The following is a 13,648-nucleotide window of genomic DNA, read 5'->3' as shown; positions in this document are numbered from 1 at the left end:
TTTGGGAATAAGGCACAATTGGGTGGAGGTTATTTTGCTTCACATCATCCTTAGCAGACAAATCACAACTGAAAGGCACAGATACATGCTATACTACCAGACTGCCCTTAAATTCCAGCTTCTGTGCCTGCCTGTATTCTCCCCATCAGATGGCAGCATTGAAAGGCGCAGCATTCCTTGATGTTTACACTCCTATGACAACATCATAAGCTTATATTTCTCAGCTGTGCTCTTTCTTGGCACAGTTAACTGGAGCAAACCACTCCTTTCCTATGTTCTGAACCAAGAAGTGTGATCCAGCCTACTGATGTCTGAGGTTACCTGGGAAAAGCACCTCTCTTGGTCTCCAGGTATTCACTCAGCCCTTTCTGCACAAGCTCCAGTAACTTGTTACATTTTTTCAGGCTTTCTAACAGTGCAGGATCAGGACACAAAGACATCACCTATAGGCAGAGCAGGGACATGGGAAACATCAGTATTCTGAGCATGTGGGCATAAAGCACTGGAGATAATTGAGCTGCCCAGTGGATAGGATCAAAATGATTCATTCACAGGAGAGCTTTCATGAGGATCTGGAGAGGTGTGAGCTTTGTGGGCAAGGAGGGGAAATAGCACTTATGAATATGACAAATACATGTCCAGATTCCTCTAAATGCTAATGTTTGTAATAAGGAAGACAAGTGGTGATGGAGTCTTGGGAAGTGGAAAATAGAGGAGTGCAGAGCACTTGCACTGGGACACAGAAACCAGGCAAGAGCCAAGCAATAACCCTGAACAGTCTTACAGATTCAGCCCTGAAGAAGAATCCTCATGGTTAGAGGTTAATCTGGTTATAAGTGTCACTGAAGGTACAGACTGTGTGCTAGGGAAGACTCAGTGAGAGACAACAGGCTGATGGAAGATATGGAGAATGGCTCTGTGGACTTAGACTGCAGAAGGAAAGGTCACAGTCCAAGAGAAGAAACTCAGCACACTGATCAGGGCAAGGTCTTACTGTTTATACAGCACTGACCATTGTAAAAGCAGTGACTTGTGATACAGCTCCAAGGAATTAGGGATAACCGTGCTTTTATCAAGGCACTCACCTCAGGATTTTCATTAGCCTTCTTCATAACGATCCTCCAGTCCTTATCCACCACGTCAAAGCGCTCGCTTTCCTCTGGCAGCTGCCTTTTGATGTCTTCTGAACTAAAGATGGGCTCCAGGTAGAGCCAAGAGCACTGGCAGTTCAACCATTCATCAAGGACATCCTAGTGGGAAGGACAGGACACCCCTTCCATGAACCTGTTTGACTAAAACAACCAAAACTGGGATACAAAACACGTAACTGCCCAACCCCACAAAGCAGTGTGTTTGACTGCCTGCCTGCCAGAGGAAACCAGCCTTGGTTACAGGATGCTGTCTTCTGCCATTCCCTGCATGCATGCAGTCACTTGACCCAGCAAGAAGTGAGGTTTCCTTATACTGCAGACAGCTGTGTTTGCCATACCCCATCCATACCCAACAGCTAACCCTGATAAGCTACTTCCCAGGAGAAAGTTCATGGGCCTTTACAGGCAGGAATGAATGAAATCTAAAGAAGTAGGAAAGGCAGGGTGAGAACAAAATGTCACACAGTAAATAACTGCATTTCCCCATATCACCTTCTGCCTTAGGGCAGCCAGTAACATTTCTGTACCCTTATGAGACAAGATCAGCTCTCCAGCAGACTGTGGCCCAAGCACACCCTTATGGTAAGCACCAACAAACAAGTAATTATGAATATAACCGGTAGCAATGCTGCTGTAAATCAGAGTTGTCCAGCAAGGTAGTTGTGCAGAAATTTTCCCCCTCCAACTCAAAGCAATTCTGCTGGTAGAGTCCAGTACTCAGGCTTTAGTTTAACACAATTAGCACAGGGCCTGTAAAGAAGCTGTAAGGTCCAATTCGCATAACATTATTAGAGCTGCCACCAAAAAGTGTTGTCAAAGGTAGCAAAAGGGCTGAAATCTCATCCCTTCTGTTTGCAGAATAAGGCACTGAGTTTATCCTCTATTAGAGTCAGAGAGATTGAACCAGACTTCTTCCTCTTAAGATATTATCTTCTTGATAGCTGTGTACCCACCCACAGTGTCCACCTTAAGGCATGACAGCACAAGCTAGACGCTGGCCTTCAGATGTACGTAGCTAAGAAACCAGTACCTGAGTCATCTTCAGCTTATTTTCCCATGTGTTCATTCTTTCCTCAAAGTGTTTCTTGAATGGCGAGAAGGACATGCTCTGAGTCATGACAATATGATCATCTAGGAGCTGAGAAGCTTCATCAGTGTCTTTCAGAATAAAGGTACCCGTGTCTTTATAAGGTGATACAGCAAATGAAACAGAGCTCCATTCACTCTCCATCTTGTCGAGTGCCTGGAACAGAGAAACAAGCAATTTAATCCTCAGACACAACCTATGTATTGGTTATTGCACCTCCCACATCTCTTAATGTATGTTAGAGGATTTTTTTGCCCTTGGATTCCACTGAAAACTGCAGCTGTGTATTTAATGCATCTATTCGCCCATGGACTCAACACCTTGATGCTGTCCTAAAAGGACACCTGGAGGGGAAAAGGCAGCTTCAGAATCCACAGTGCACCATCGACACCACTTGGATGCACAGAAGATGCCAGCAGAGTTTCTATTAATGATAATGGTTACGATGGCTTTGTGGAAGGGATAACTGTATCCATTGGCAACTCACCTGAGACTTCAGGAAACAAAAGCTGCCATATAGTAACGATTTTCAATTAAGACCACCTCAGATCACATCAGAATTGATGATCTAAAAGACTACCTGGACTATACATTTCCAGAGCCAGCAAGTCCTCCTTGCACACATTCACCACCTAAAAGCATTTGCCACCTCCATCTTTAGTCACAGCTAATCTTACTGACATGATTTTTGACAGGGAGAACACTGTCAATCAAATTATTTCAACCTGAACTGTTACCAATCTCACACTGAGGTGAGGGAACCAACCAGTGCATCAACTTAACCATCAGGCAGTGCTGTTATATTCAAACTGTAGGTTCCTTGCAAGGCAAAATAACTTCTAGTGCATTAATTCAACCAAGTGGTCATAGCTCCCACTTCTAAGGGCTTCTGAGATGTGCTGCAGAATGTGCATAATGCTCTGGAAGGACACAAATGCTGCCCAAGGCAACGAATGGCTGCTCAACAGAAGCCCAATAGAAACCTCCCTAAAAACAACCAGACACAAATCCCTCTCTCCTCACACTCTCGATAGCGTATTCCTTGCCAGCTATCTCAGCTATTTTGGTAATAGTCTCAATATGGTCCTGCAGCTCCATATCCAAACAGCGACGAAGTGTCAGATCAGGATCCGGCTCGATATCCATGTTAATCTCTTCTGACAGCATCTTCCAGTGCCGACTGCCCATACCAGGATTGTTCAGCCCTTGGATTAAGGGAACGTATAGTTTGAACTCTTCAATCTTGTCTCGGAACTCCGTTGCCACACCCTGGCATGCTTTCAGGAAGAGAAACAGAAAAACCATCAGCAATAACAGCATAGGAGGAAGTTGCTTCAATTTCCTATGAGAAGTTACCTAAAGCCTGATGAGCTTGTAGACAGAGGGTATGGGGAAAAGCAGCAGGAGAGAAAGCAATGGAAGATGTGGGCTTGAAGATTCTCTCTATGCTGCTGCTAAGCAAGGATACAAGCCTGCTCCCATGGCAGTGCTGCAAGGTAAGTCACAGAAAGGATGTGAGCACCCCACAATCCCCACTAGTGGTACACAAAGGCAAGGAGACTCAAGGCCAAAGCATACACTGTACCAGGTGGAAGGGAATATTGCCATGAATATGAGCAGGTATTCTTAGTATTTCTGTTTACCATAATGATTCATAGTTACTCACTCATCCACTCGTCACCTCCTCCATTGGGGCTGATTCATGGCATTGTTTAAGGGAGAGTTCAAGTTAAAGAGGATGAATCAAAAAAATTTCCCACTGCATAATATGTTTCAATCTAAGCCATCTGGTCAGAGATTCTTACAATTAGCTCTGAAGGATGACCAATGGATCTCACAGCATCAGGGAATGGGAAGTTAAGCTGTGACTGAAGACTCAGTTCCACTTTCATGAGGGGTCATGATAAAAAGATTTGCACATGAATTACATGGGCTGGATGGGCTCAAATTAGGTACAGAAGTAACTTGGAGGTTGGTTGTTTCTGTGCCAAACTAGCACCTCAAGCAGCAAAACTGTCCTCAGACCATGTAACTACCTGGTGAGTTTTTGAACTGCCTCACACACTTCTGCATTGTCTTAAAGGACTCGTTGACATTCTTCTCTAGCTGCTCAGCTTCAATTTCAGTGAGAGGACCGTCCATCCAGCTATTACACCAGTTCAGCCAGTCTGACACTGTAGTCCAGAGATCACAATAGGGCTGGAAGTCCTTCACCATCCTGGTGAGCTTCTTGTACTTTGGAAAGAAAGAAAAAGCAAGTGTGTCAAAAGGCCAAAGAGGGCACAATTCTGTTTTAAACCTCAAGCAAGCAATGAGAAAACTACTACTTTCAAGAGGATGCATCAGACTGTCTTCTCATGGGACCAAAACATGGATTCCAACAAAGAGCAACTGGCAAAGCTGGGCACTACATGGTCAGGCTGCAGCATGTGTCTGGCATAGAAAGCACTCCCTTCACTTGCCTTACAAATGCCCTGTTGTGAATGAAGAGGCTTTGATGGGCAGCACACAGAAGAAGCACACAGAGCACTTTGTACTGAACGTATTGGAATTTGGGTCCTTGCAGTGAAATAATCACAGACTGAGTAGTAGGAAGGGATCGTGTAAACTTCACTTGTGCTCTGCAGCCAGACTGGGCTGGATGTGGGTGACAGTGACGCATTGACAGCTGAACAGCCACAGGCAAAAATGAGTGTTTGGAACTATATAAACTGTTGCCTTAGGAGAACAAGTCACCATCTGAGCCCTGCTATCACTGCACACCACTATCATTTACATCTACACAACTGCACTAGCTGCCTTACAGAAATCAATGCACATTATCTGCTGCATCAAGACCTACCTCTCTGACTCATCAACATCACTTAAGTCTGAGCACATACACCCAATACCTCTCATAAAATGGGCAAGATCAGGTTCGTGAGCATTCATCTGGGACCAGTTCTTCTTCAGCACAGAGTGATAGAGTGGCCATGATTCTCTATGGGGCTAAGGAGCGTCTCTAGTCAGCATCAAAAAACCCAAAAGAGCACAAAAGATTTCTCCTGGAGGAACTGTGACTTAATACTTGCTCTACCTACCACCCAGAAGGCCCAACAAAGGTTAGGGCTCTGTAGGTATGGGAAATAATACTTACATTAGTAATGGGCATCCCAAAGATCTTTTCCCTGTTGTTGTACATAACTGCCAAACTCTGAAGCTCCTTCAGCTGCTTCTCAACCAGCCTCGCTTCGTTTGCAAAAGTATGAGCTTGTTTGACATCCACCTGGACAGAAAACTCACCAACAGTCAGCTGGAAGAGAAAAGGAAGGCATGAGAGGCAGAGAACCTTAATACTGCTTCTGGACATCTCAGCTTCCTGGTGTGCTTGTTACATTCAAAGATAAGGTTCTGCTAAAACTCTACTATTGTTTCAGGTTCTTCCAAGCAAGGTGAGCTCCCTGCCTTCTGTTATTTCCCCCTTGATGGCAGCACATCATGGAAGACACTTTGTAGGGAACTGAGTACATAAGGAGTTGCTGGGAGCTTAATACCTGCATGTCCTCCAGTTTCTCTTCAAATACACCGTGATCTGTTACTTGGATTTCACGGAATTTTTTTTCATCCTTCATGTGCTGGAGCTGAATGGCCTCAGTCTGCATAGCTATTTTCAGGGGCCAGTAACTTGCAGTCCACCTGCACTCAAATGATGCCATGAGAGAAAGAGAAAATCTTTTTGAGCATGTGTTTGAAATGCTGAATGGAACAGAACGAGAAAGTGAATTGTTGTTGTTAAGTTTTTTCCTACACAGTGCAAAAGGTCTCCAAAAAAACTCAAGACAGAAGAGCTTTAATATGTTTAAACAGGTTAATAGCTACCAGTTTGCCTTGGCCCAGGCTTGAAGGCATGAATCCGTACTCCTTCATAAGCTCCATGTCAAGAATTCAGGGCTCATAGAGCTGAGTGGTTCTTAAAAGTTCTGCTGGAGCTTTTGACAGACACACAGACCCTGAAGCACTGAGAGCAATTTGTGCTTACTTGTCATTGAAATCTCCGTCGGTGAGATTGTAAAGGAATTCCTCCAGGACTTTATAATCTTCCATGACTTCACTAATCAGGTCCTGCACACGGTAAGAGAAAGAAACCAAAAAAGACACCTTTAAGAAAGCACTAATCCCAACTCTCTGTTGCACACCTCATTTTCATGATGTGCCTTTGTAGGGCCTTAATCACACAAGCTTAATGTGATATAAGGCTGCTTCTCTGTTGCCCCACCATATCCCTCTCTGTTCTTCATGAATGAAACATACTGGACAGAGATGGAAGGCTTTGAGTTATCCTCCAGGTTATTCCTTTGGCATGGACAAGTCAGCTTACAGCCTGATGCATTTGTTTATCATGCACAAGTGGGAGGAGACCTACACAGCAAATTGCTTTGAGGTATCTCAGCACTAAGATGTCCTAATAAGAAATACTTGGTAGCAGAAATTCTTCCTTGAAAACAGCATTAATTTTCAGTGTTTTTAGTGTTATATATATCTAAAAATGCAAAACTGACAGCTAAGAATCATATAGTCTTGAATACATAGACATACATAAGCAAAAAAAGTGGATTTCTGCTTCTGAGACACCAAACACTGCACAAACAAGTTTTCTCCCCACTGCCCTTAGTGTCCCCATAGGAAGAGCTCATCCTACCTCCTGCACAGCCAGCTGATCAGGGACGCCCTTCATCCACTCCCGCAGCTCAGTCAGCTCCTCAATATTATTTGGCTTTTCATGTATCCTCAAGCTGACAGCATCGTACACACCACAGATCTGCAGGAGGACACAGCAGAGAAGAGACCACACTACAGGTGTGCAGCCTCAGCATGAGGCAAGCAAGCTTCATCTCAGTGAGAACTGGAAGTCATAACTGTCTGTATTGCAGTTATCTTTAGAGCAATCAGAAGGACCTTGCAGCCTTATATTAGCTTCTCAATCCACAGACATGCGCCTATAAGACAGTATGAGACCTACATCTCAAAAGACTTCTGTCAGGCACATAAATTATTTGGTTGAGTCCTGATTTATTTCTTATAACAAATAATTCCAATGTAATCTCTCAAATGCTCTCATTAATATGGGCTCAGTTGCTGCCTTTTGGCCATCTCACAAGCACAACAACTTCAAAAGCAGAGGGACAACACAAGACACTGGCAGCCAATGCATTCAAGCAGGTGACTTACACTCTCCACCTTTGAATGGAGGTTTTCAGCCAGTAAATCCAACATGGAAGTTGCGAGTGTTTCATACTTTTTGATCAAGTTCTGCTTAACAACTCCTACTCTGACAGTGAAGGGACCAATGATGACAGATATAGGTAGAGAGTTGTCCAGGTCCTCCTTTTCAGACAAGTAATTGTTCACTATATCTGTTACCTCCAGGGCAGATGGACATTGCTCTTGGTAGTCTCTGCAAGTAAAAGCAGCAGCAGAAAAGATATCACATAAACCTTAAGCTTATCTGAATATCCCTGCTATTCAAAAAGATGTCCAGACATATCCACCCAAACAATAAAGACATGAAGTCAATAATGTGTCTGTTCACAGCTATTAGAACAGCTCCTATTTGGATGTATACAGCTTCTATAGCCACAGACTGAGGGGCTACCAAAGCCCTCCAGGCCTTACAACAGAAGATGCATCTACGTAGGGAGTGAGGAGTGTATTTGTATCACAGCAAAGTATGAGAACACACTGAATTGGTGTGTAGCTGAGGAACCTTACAGGGGACGAAGAGACAGGACAGACACAAACCTACAATGCGTTTCAAAGGACAAAAGGTGCATCAAGAGAGGAATAGGAGCAAAAAAACTAATTTACCTGCGGGAAAAGGAGTGGAAGAATAGTGGGGGAGGTGTTAAGGCAAGAGGAGAAGCAGAGCCAGAATTAAAGTACAGGTATAAATGGGGCAAGATTAGAAAATAATGTGTTCTGAGAAGACACAGGAACTTGTGACAAAGGGTTTGTCAATTACCAAATTTGGAATAACAAAAGAAAATAGGACTTCAGACCCACTGTTTGTACTGACTGGAGAAAAAAAGTGACAAAAAAAGACCATTAAAGTAAGTAAAGGACAGCATAGGTGTAAAGAGGAGCTTTGGCAGTGAAAACAATGAGGCTGAAACAGAAGAAAACGTTACCTCCTACAGAATGTTATCAGCCTGAACAGACACTGTTTGAAGGAGGTCAGAGTCAAGCATGCTAATTGGATTTTCAAACACAGTGAGTCATTTTTAGGGCCATTAATATCTCCAATTACACTTACAAGCATGTCAGGAATGTGACTGCTCTCAGATGCACAATGAAATTCTCATTGCCATCACCAGTTTCCTCTAAAATATGGAGCACTGCCTGTGGCCAAAGGCTGCCTCTGATGGCACCTGAGACACAGCATACAGGCTTGTGGGCTCAAAACAGGTCCTGCACTCCCACATGCATCCACACAACAGCTTCAGGAAAGGTCTGCTGTTTGTTTCAAAGGTGAGGCTGTGATACATCACTTACTTTAGGAAGTACTGGATGTCATTGTTATTGAGCTCCAAGAACTTCTCGTATTTCTTAGCATAGGCTCGGAGAGGGATCAGTGCCTTCTCAATGGCAGACTGCAGAACCGCACGCCTTTCTTCCACTTCTAGTTCATGAAGGTCCACTGAGTCCAGACAGGGTGTACCTGAGATGGGTACGTTCTCCACTACATACTGGAAGAGAAAGGACAGAGCTCTTTTGGGACCAGCACAGCTAACCATGGCCCCCAAAGAAGAGATGGCATCTACTACCTACTTCTGTATCTCTCTCCCTCAGTACAAGCTTGAGGGTGTCCTGCAATACCACCTGCACAGCTATATCACTGTTGATGCAGAATAGTTACCTTCTCCAGCTGTGGGATACCATGAGTCGCTAGGATTCCCTTGTCCAATAGAGAAAGGAGGGACTCCTTAAAACTCTCCTCAGGAGGGTTGAAGTGAGCACCACTGTCATCCAGCACAAGGTCAATAACAAAGGTTGGATTCCTTCGAGGCCTGCAGTGGGAGGAGATGAGGAAGAGCAGAGATATCTGTTGAGACAACAGTACAACTGGTACTAATACTAAAACACCGGGAGATGAAAGCAGAGGAGAGGAGGACACCCCCTATGCAGACTAAAGTAAGAACTGCATTCTAGTGTTACCAGTAAAGACACTTGAAATCTATACTAGCAGAACAGCCATCTTTGTGTCATGGAGCATCAGGGAGAACACCCCAACCTAAACCTCCCCTGCAGTGCAAAGCTTGCTTGCAAAGGCAGTACTTAGAAAGACAGCAGCACTTCACTTTCCTGCTCTTTTCTCCATTTGACTTTCTTTTCTCCCCCTTCCTTACCTGTAGGGACTATTGATGAGGTCATCTCCCCATTCCATATCCTCTGAGCAATTCAAAACACCATGGCAAGCATCCAGCAAAAGCTGGACGAATCTGATGAGCGATTTCTGCACCAGAAAGCGCACCGAGTCCTGCATGATGAATTGGATGCGCTTCATCAGCTGATGTAGTTTGGACATCTGGTAGACATCCCAGCTGCTCCGCTCCAGGTTGTACCAGCCTATGCCTGCATCTCTCAGGCTGGTTTTTACTGCAGTCCTCAGATTATCGATCCAAGTGTCCTTGAGAAAATCCTGCACCTAAGGCAAAGAAACAAAATAAACTGGGTCATCTTCCAAGGGCTGATGAGGAAGCAGTATGGCCAGGCCTGCTGGATCTCTCTCTGTACAAAGTAATCAAGGAGTGATGTTTTAGTTGTGGAGGCTACACAGTAAGTCCATGACCACACATGGCATCTGCCTTAATGTACACCTTTGCTGACAAAAGACCTACACAAAGAAAACCCGATATGAAAAAGCAGGAGAGCTCTGTTCTTTCTTTTTATACACTCTTCCCTTTTCATTCTCTTTTCTATCGAGCAGTATCCCTGGAGCTGTCTGTGTCAGGGTCTCTCATAAGAAGTTACGCAGACAGTTTGATGAGCAAGTAAAGGACACACTGTTGTCTTCTCTCGACAAGTGAGGAGAAAGTGGGAAGTAGCCAAGGGCAGCAGCAGCAGCCTGCAGTGTTTTCTTTTATTAAAATACCACCAAGTGTCACTTTTGCTCCATAGGCAGCTGCTGCTTGTATGCAATAACACAACCTCAGACACTCAGGGGTAACAGCACTGCCAAGCTGAAGCAGCATGGGACTGGGAAGGAACCATACCTGCCCCCTGCCCCACTGCAGAACCATCAGTAAGCTGTGCACCGTGCACGGCCCTATCCAGAGTGCCAAGTGCTGTCCTCATTTAGAGAGCATGAAAATCTTCTGGTGAGAGTTATTACAGAGCTGCAGGATTTTTTTTTTTGGTCCTAGTCTATTGGCATTGCAAGCAGAGTAATCTAATTAAGTGCATAAAGAACATGGAGTGTAGAAAAGCATTACCCCCATGAGCACTTCAGGAGAAATCGGAGCTTGTGTGCTTCGCAGCTGAAGGGAGAGGGAAATAAAAACAAATGGGAAACCTGTAATTGCCAGTCAGGACTGTGATCTGCATGAGATAAGGAGGAGGAAAAAGGGGTTCTGCAGCCCTACATGGCCACCTGTCTGATGAATGACCAAGCTCAAGGACAGCAGTGGCTGATGCTGACTAGGGTCCCTATGGCTCCTCTTCTCACCTGAGTGAAGGTCTGGGTCTGAATGTCATCAAACTCCTCCAAGCTGATGTGCTCAGCTAAGCTTGTGTTAAACAGAGTCATGGAAACCACCTTGTTGCACTCATCTTGCACCTGTGCGAGGAGATGGATGACTTCTGGCCTGGTCAGGAGTGAGATAAAACTGAAGGCTTCTCGTTGTTTGTCATAAGGATAGTCTGGGATGCAGATGAGCCCTAACAACAAACAAAAGAACACGTGACTGCCTGCAAGGGTATCTCAGTTTCTGTTATGGAAGAAGAGCGCAGCTCTGTTTTAGGGCACAGTTTGTGAGAAGGACTCTCCCCAGGAAAACTTCTTATGGATGCAGCTTCAGTAGAAGGCTGGATGAAAGGGTGGCTGTGAACTCTGAATGTTTCCATAAGGGGCTGAGAGGAACTCCTGCTCCCTGAAGTTCCCAAGGTTTGGCTCCTGCCATTTCCTTGATTAAGAACACAGGACTGGCAGAATCTCCTCACTGAAGCTTTAAGACACAGCTGAGTCATCTACGAGAGGCCACTTCTGAGCCACGTCAAGGTGTTCCAATTTTTGGAGGACTTCAGTGCACAAGATACCTCCTCTTATTGGAGTCATATCACATGAGTGTGAGAGCCTAAATGAGCCTGAGTTCCTCCATGCCTGAGGCATCCCACCACTGAGCACAGCAAACAGAAGGAAGTCAGTCCCAGCTTACTGAAAAGACAGCAAACCACATTCAAATTGCTCATCTGTTCCCCATACCTTTCTCTGGTACTTTCCTCTCCTCTTTGTCTGGCAGGGTGACATAAGAAAACATCTGAGGTTTGGAAGTGACTGCTCTGTCAAAGATCATCCTGTTCATAGCACGCTGGAAGTCTAATTTCACTTCTTTCTCCAGACAGCCCATGCAGTCTAACACTCTGTTACAAGACAAGGAAATAATGGTAACCCACAGTGTCTGAACAGAAGCCTGTCTGCAGCTCTACTGCAAAAACCCTTCACTCCCTCCCTCCCATATTTGCTAGCCCATAAGCTCACTTACAACACACTAAGCTGTGCAGACACTGGAACAGCCAGCAAAGCTTTCAATCAGACATTTAAGTGAGCACCTGAGGGCTCAGCCTCCTTAGGTGCCTTTCCAGATGAAAGCAACACCTCTACTGAGAGCACACAGACTGAGCAGCATTACAGAGGGAAGGGGAAATAACCAAGAACTGAAGAAGCTTGCTTGTAATTCTGGAAGAGCTGGGCTATCTGGGGCATCCTCCCAACTGCCTCCTGCTGAGCATCTCTTGACACATTCTAGTTTCCTTAGTTAGAACATGTGTGTAAATCCTGAAGCCCTGCTCTGTTTGACCTAGGAAATCATCATCTTCCACCTCAGGCAGGCATAGCACTTTTCTTTCTGCCTATATTTCTGCACACAAACAGACTAATTACTCACCTGCCCTCCCCATTTAGCTTTGCAGAGCATGAAGCCCCTCACACCTTCCTGTCTCTGAGCAGGGCAATAAGTCACAGCTGATTCTCAGCCACGCCACTAATGGCTCATGATTCATCAACCCAGGGACTCTTAAAACGCCTCCCTGATATGAGCTGCAGCTCCGAGAGACACTCGATTATATTCAGGTGGAGATCTTCTGTTCTATTTGCTTCCCTCTGTGCGCATCTTTTGATTTGTTTATTGGAGCAGTTAACAGGTACAAGTGTCACCAGCAGACAACAGCCATTTCTCTGGAGGCAGGTGATGGTCTGCAGATCAATTCAGGAATGACTGATCTGTGCTATTGGATGCTCAGGGAGACAGCAAGTTCAATCAGGGCATTTCTGTCCTACTTTCTGCTGCTGGAGGTCACTTAACCACAAGTGTAAGCATGGCTCATTGGATCTGCATGCAAAGTGCATCTCTCTCACCTGGGAACACTAACAGATCACCCATCCTGCACAGAAGCCACTAGGGCTCTCATCCTACTTACTTCTGATGACTCCCTGGCTAAGAGAGAGGGGTTTGCATGTGCTGGAAACCAGGTGAAATCCATGGGCTGAGCTGGATGCCCTAAATCTGCATCAACTGCCACTCGTACCATAAATCTATGAAGTCCCACAAAATTAACTAGCTAAAGGCTGAGACCCAAGGCAGGTACTTGATATTTTACCTGTTCTTATTCACATTGGGTGTATGCAGAGCCCACAGCTTCATTTTCTCCATGCTTGTCTCACTGATGCTATTCAGTCCATCTGTGGGCATGCAGTCCACATAGAGGTGATACAGTAGCAGCATCTGTGTCTTTTTACGTAAGTTGTTGGCAGAAATTATTCTCTGTGCAAACACTCGAGGATCTTCAGCCAGAAACTGCAGGTAAACTCGTGGTACCCAGTACTGACATGGCAGCAATGGGGCTCTTCCTGAAAAGGATGAAAATAAAGCTTACAACATTCTATAGGGAACACAAAACTCAGAGTGGTTTACAATGCTGACAAGCAGCTATTTGATGGACAACGTAACTGGGTCAGTTTAATGGAGACTAAAGTGAAGGACCAGGTATGAGGACAGCAGGAAGCATAAAATTAGCAGCACCTCCATGCTTCTCAGGAGGTGAATGCTTGATCTTAATCTGCCTGTGGCCCCTCAAAGTAGTTCTGGCTCAGAAAGAACAATGTTTCACTTGTCATGAAGGTAGAGAAGGTAAGAGACAGAAAGAGGTAGAGCTTCCA

General features: G+C 44.9%; 1 protein-coding gene across 3 annotated transcripts in view; it reads right to left on the bottom strand.

Moving 5' to 3' along the window:
• The window catches only part of DNAH1 (dynein axonemal heavy chain 1), a 57,834-nt gene that overhangs the window by 37,495 nt on the left and 6,691 nt on the right, over positions 1-13,648 (bottom strand). For 2 of the 3 annotated variants that reach the window (XM_085516553.1, XM_085516554.1), the window contains exons 8-23: positions 13,090-13,339; positions 11,696-11,853; positions 10,940-11,151; positions 9,621-9,919; positions 9,131-9,281; positions 8,767-8,960; positions 7,447-7,672; positions 6,917-7,036; positions 6,257-6,339; positions 5,772-5,913; positions 5,375-5,530; positions 4,275-4,473; positions 3,262-3,515; positions 2,182-2,394; positions 1,086-1,250; positions 322-443 (exon numbers count right to left, since the gene is read on the bottom strand). In XM_085516553.1, coding sequence (XP_085372679.1) covers positions 322-443; positions 1,086-1,250; positions 2,182-2,394; positions 3,262-3,515; positions 4,275-4,473; positions 5,375-5,530; positions 5,772-5,913; positions 6,257-6,339; positions 6,917-7,036; positions 7,447-7,672; positions 8,767-8,960; positions 9,131-9,281; positions 9,621-9,919; positions 10,940-11,151; positions 11,696-11,853; positions 13,090-13,339 — 2,944 coding nt within the window. Of the gene's footprint in view, positions 1-321; positions 444-1,085; positions 1,251-2,181; positions 2,395-3,261; positions 3,516-4,274; positions 4,474-5,374; positions 5,531-5,771; positions 5,914-6,256; positions 6,340-6,916; positions 7,037-7,446; positions 7,673-8,766; positions 8,961-9,130; positions 9,282-9,620; positions 9,920-10,939; positions 11,152-11,695; positions 11,854-13,089; positions 13,340-13,648 lie in introns of those variants that run through there. The other variant, XM_085516555.1, reaches the window with a different exon arrangement.

The sequence above is a fragment of the Coturnix japonica genome, chromosome 15 (assembly GCF_054131305.1).
Source record: "Coturnix japonica strain WE chromosome 15, WE-NBRP24, whole genome shotgun sequence".
Classification (NCBI taxonomy): Eukaryota; Metazoa; Chordata; class Aves; order Galliformes; family Phasianidae; genus Coturnix; species Coturnix japonica.
Note: the sequence above shows the minus strand (reverse complement) of the source record. Positions and strands in the feature narration are given on the sequence as shown.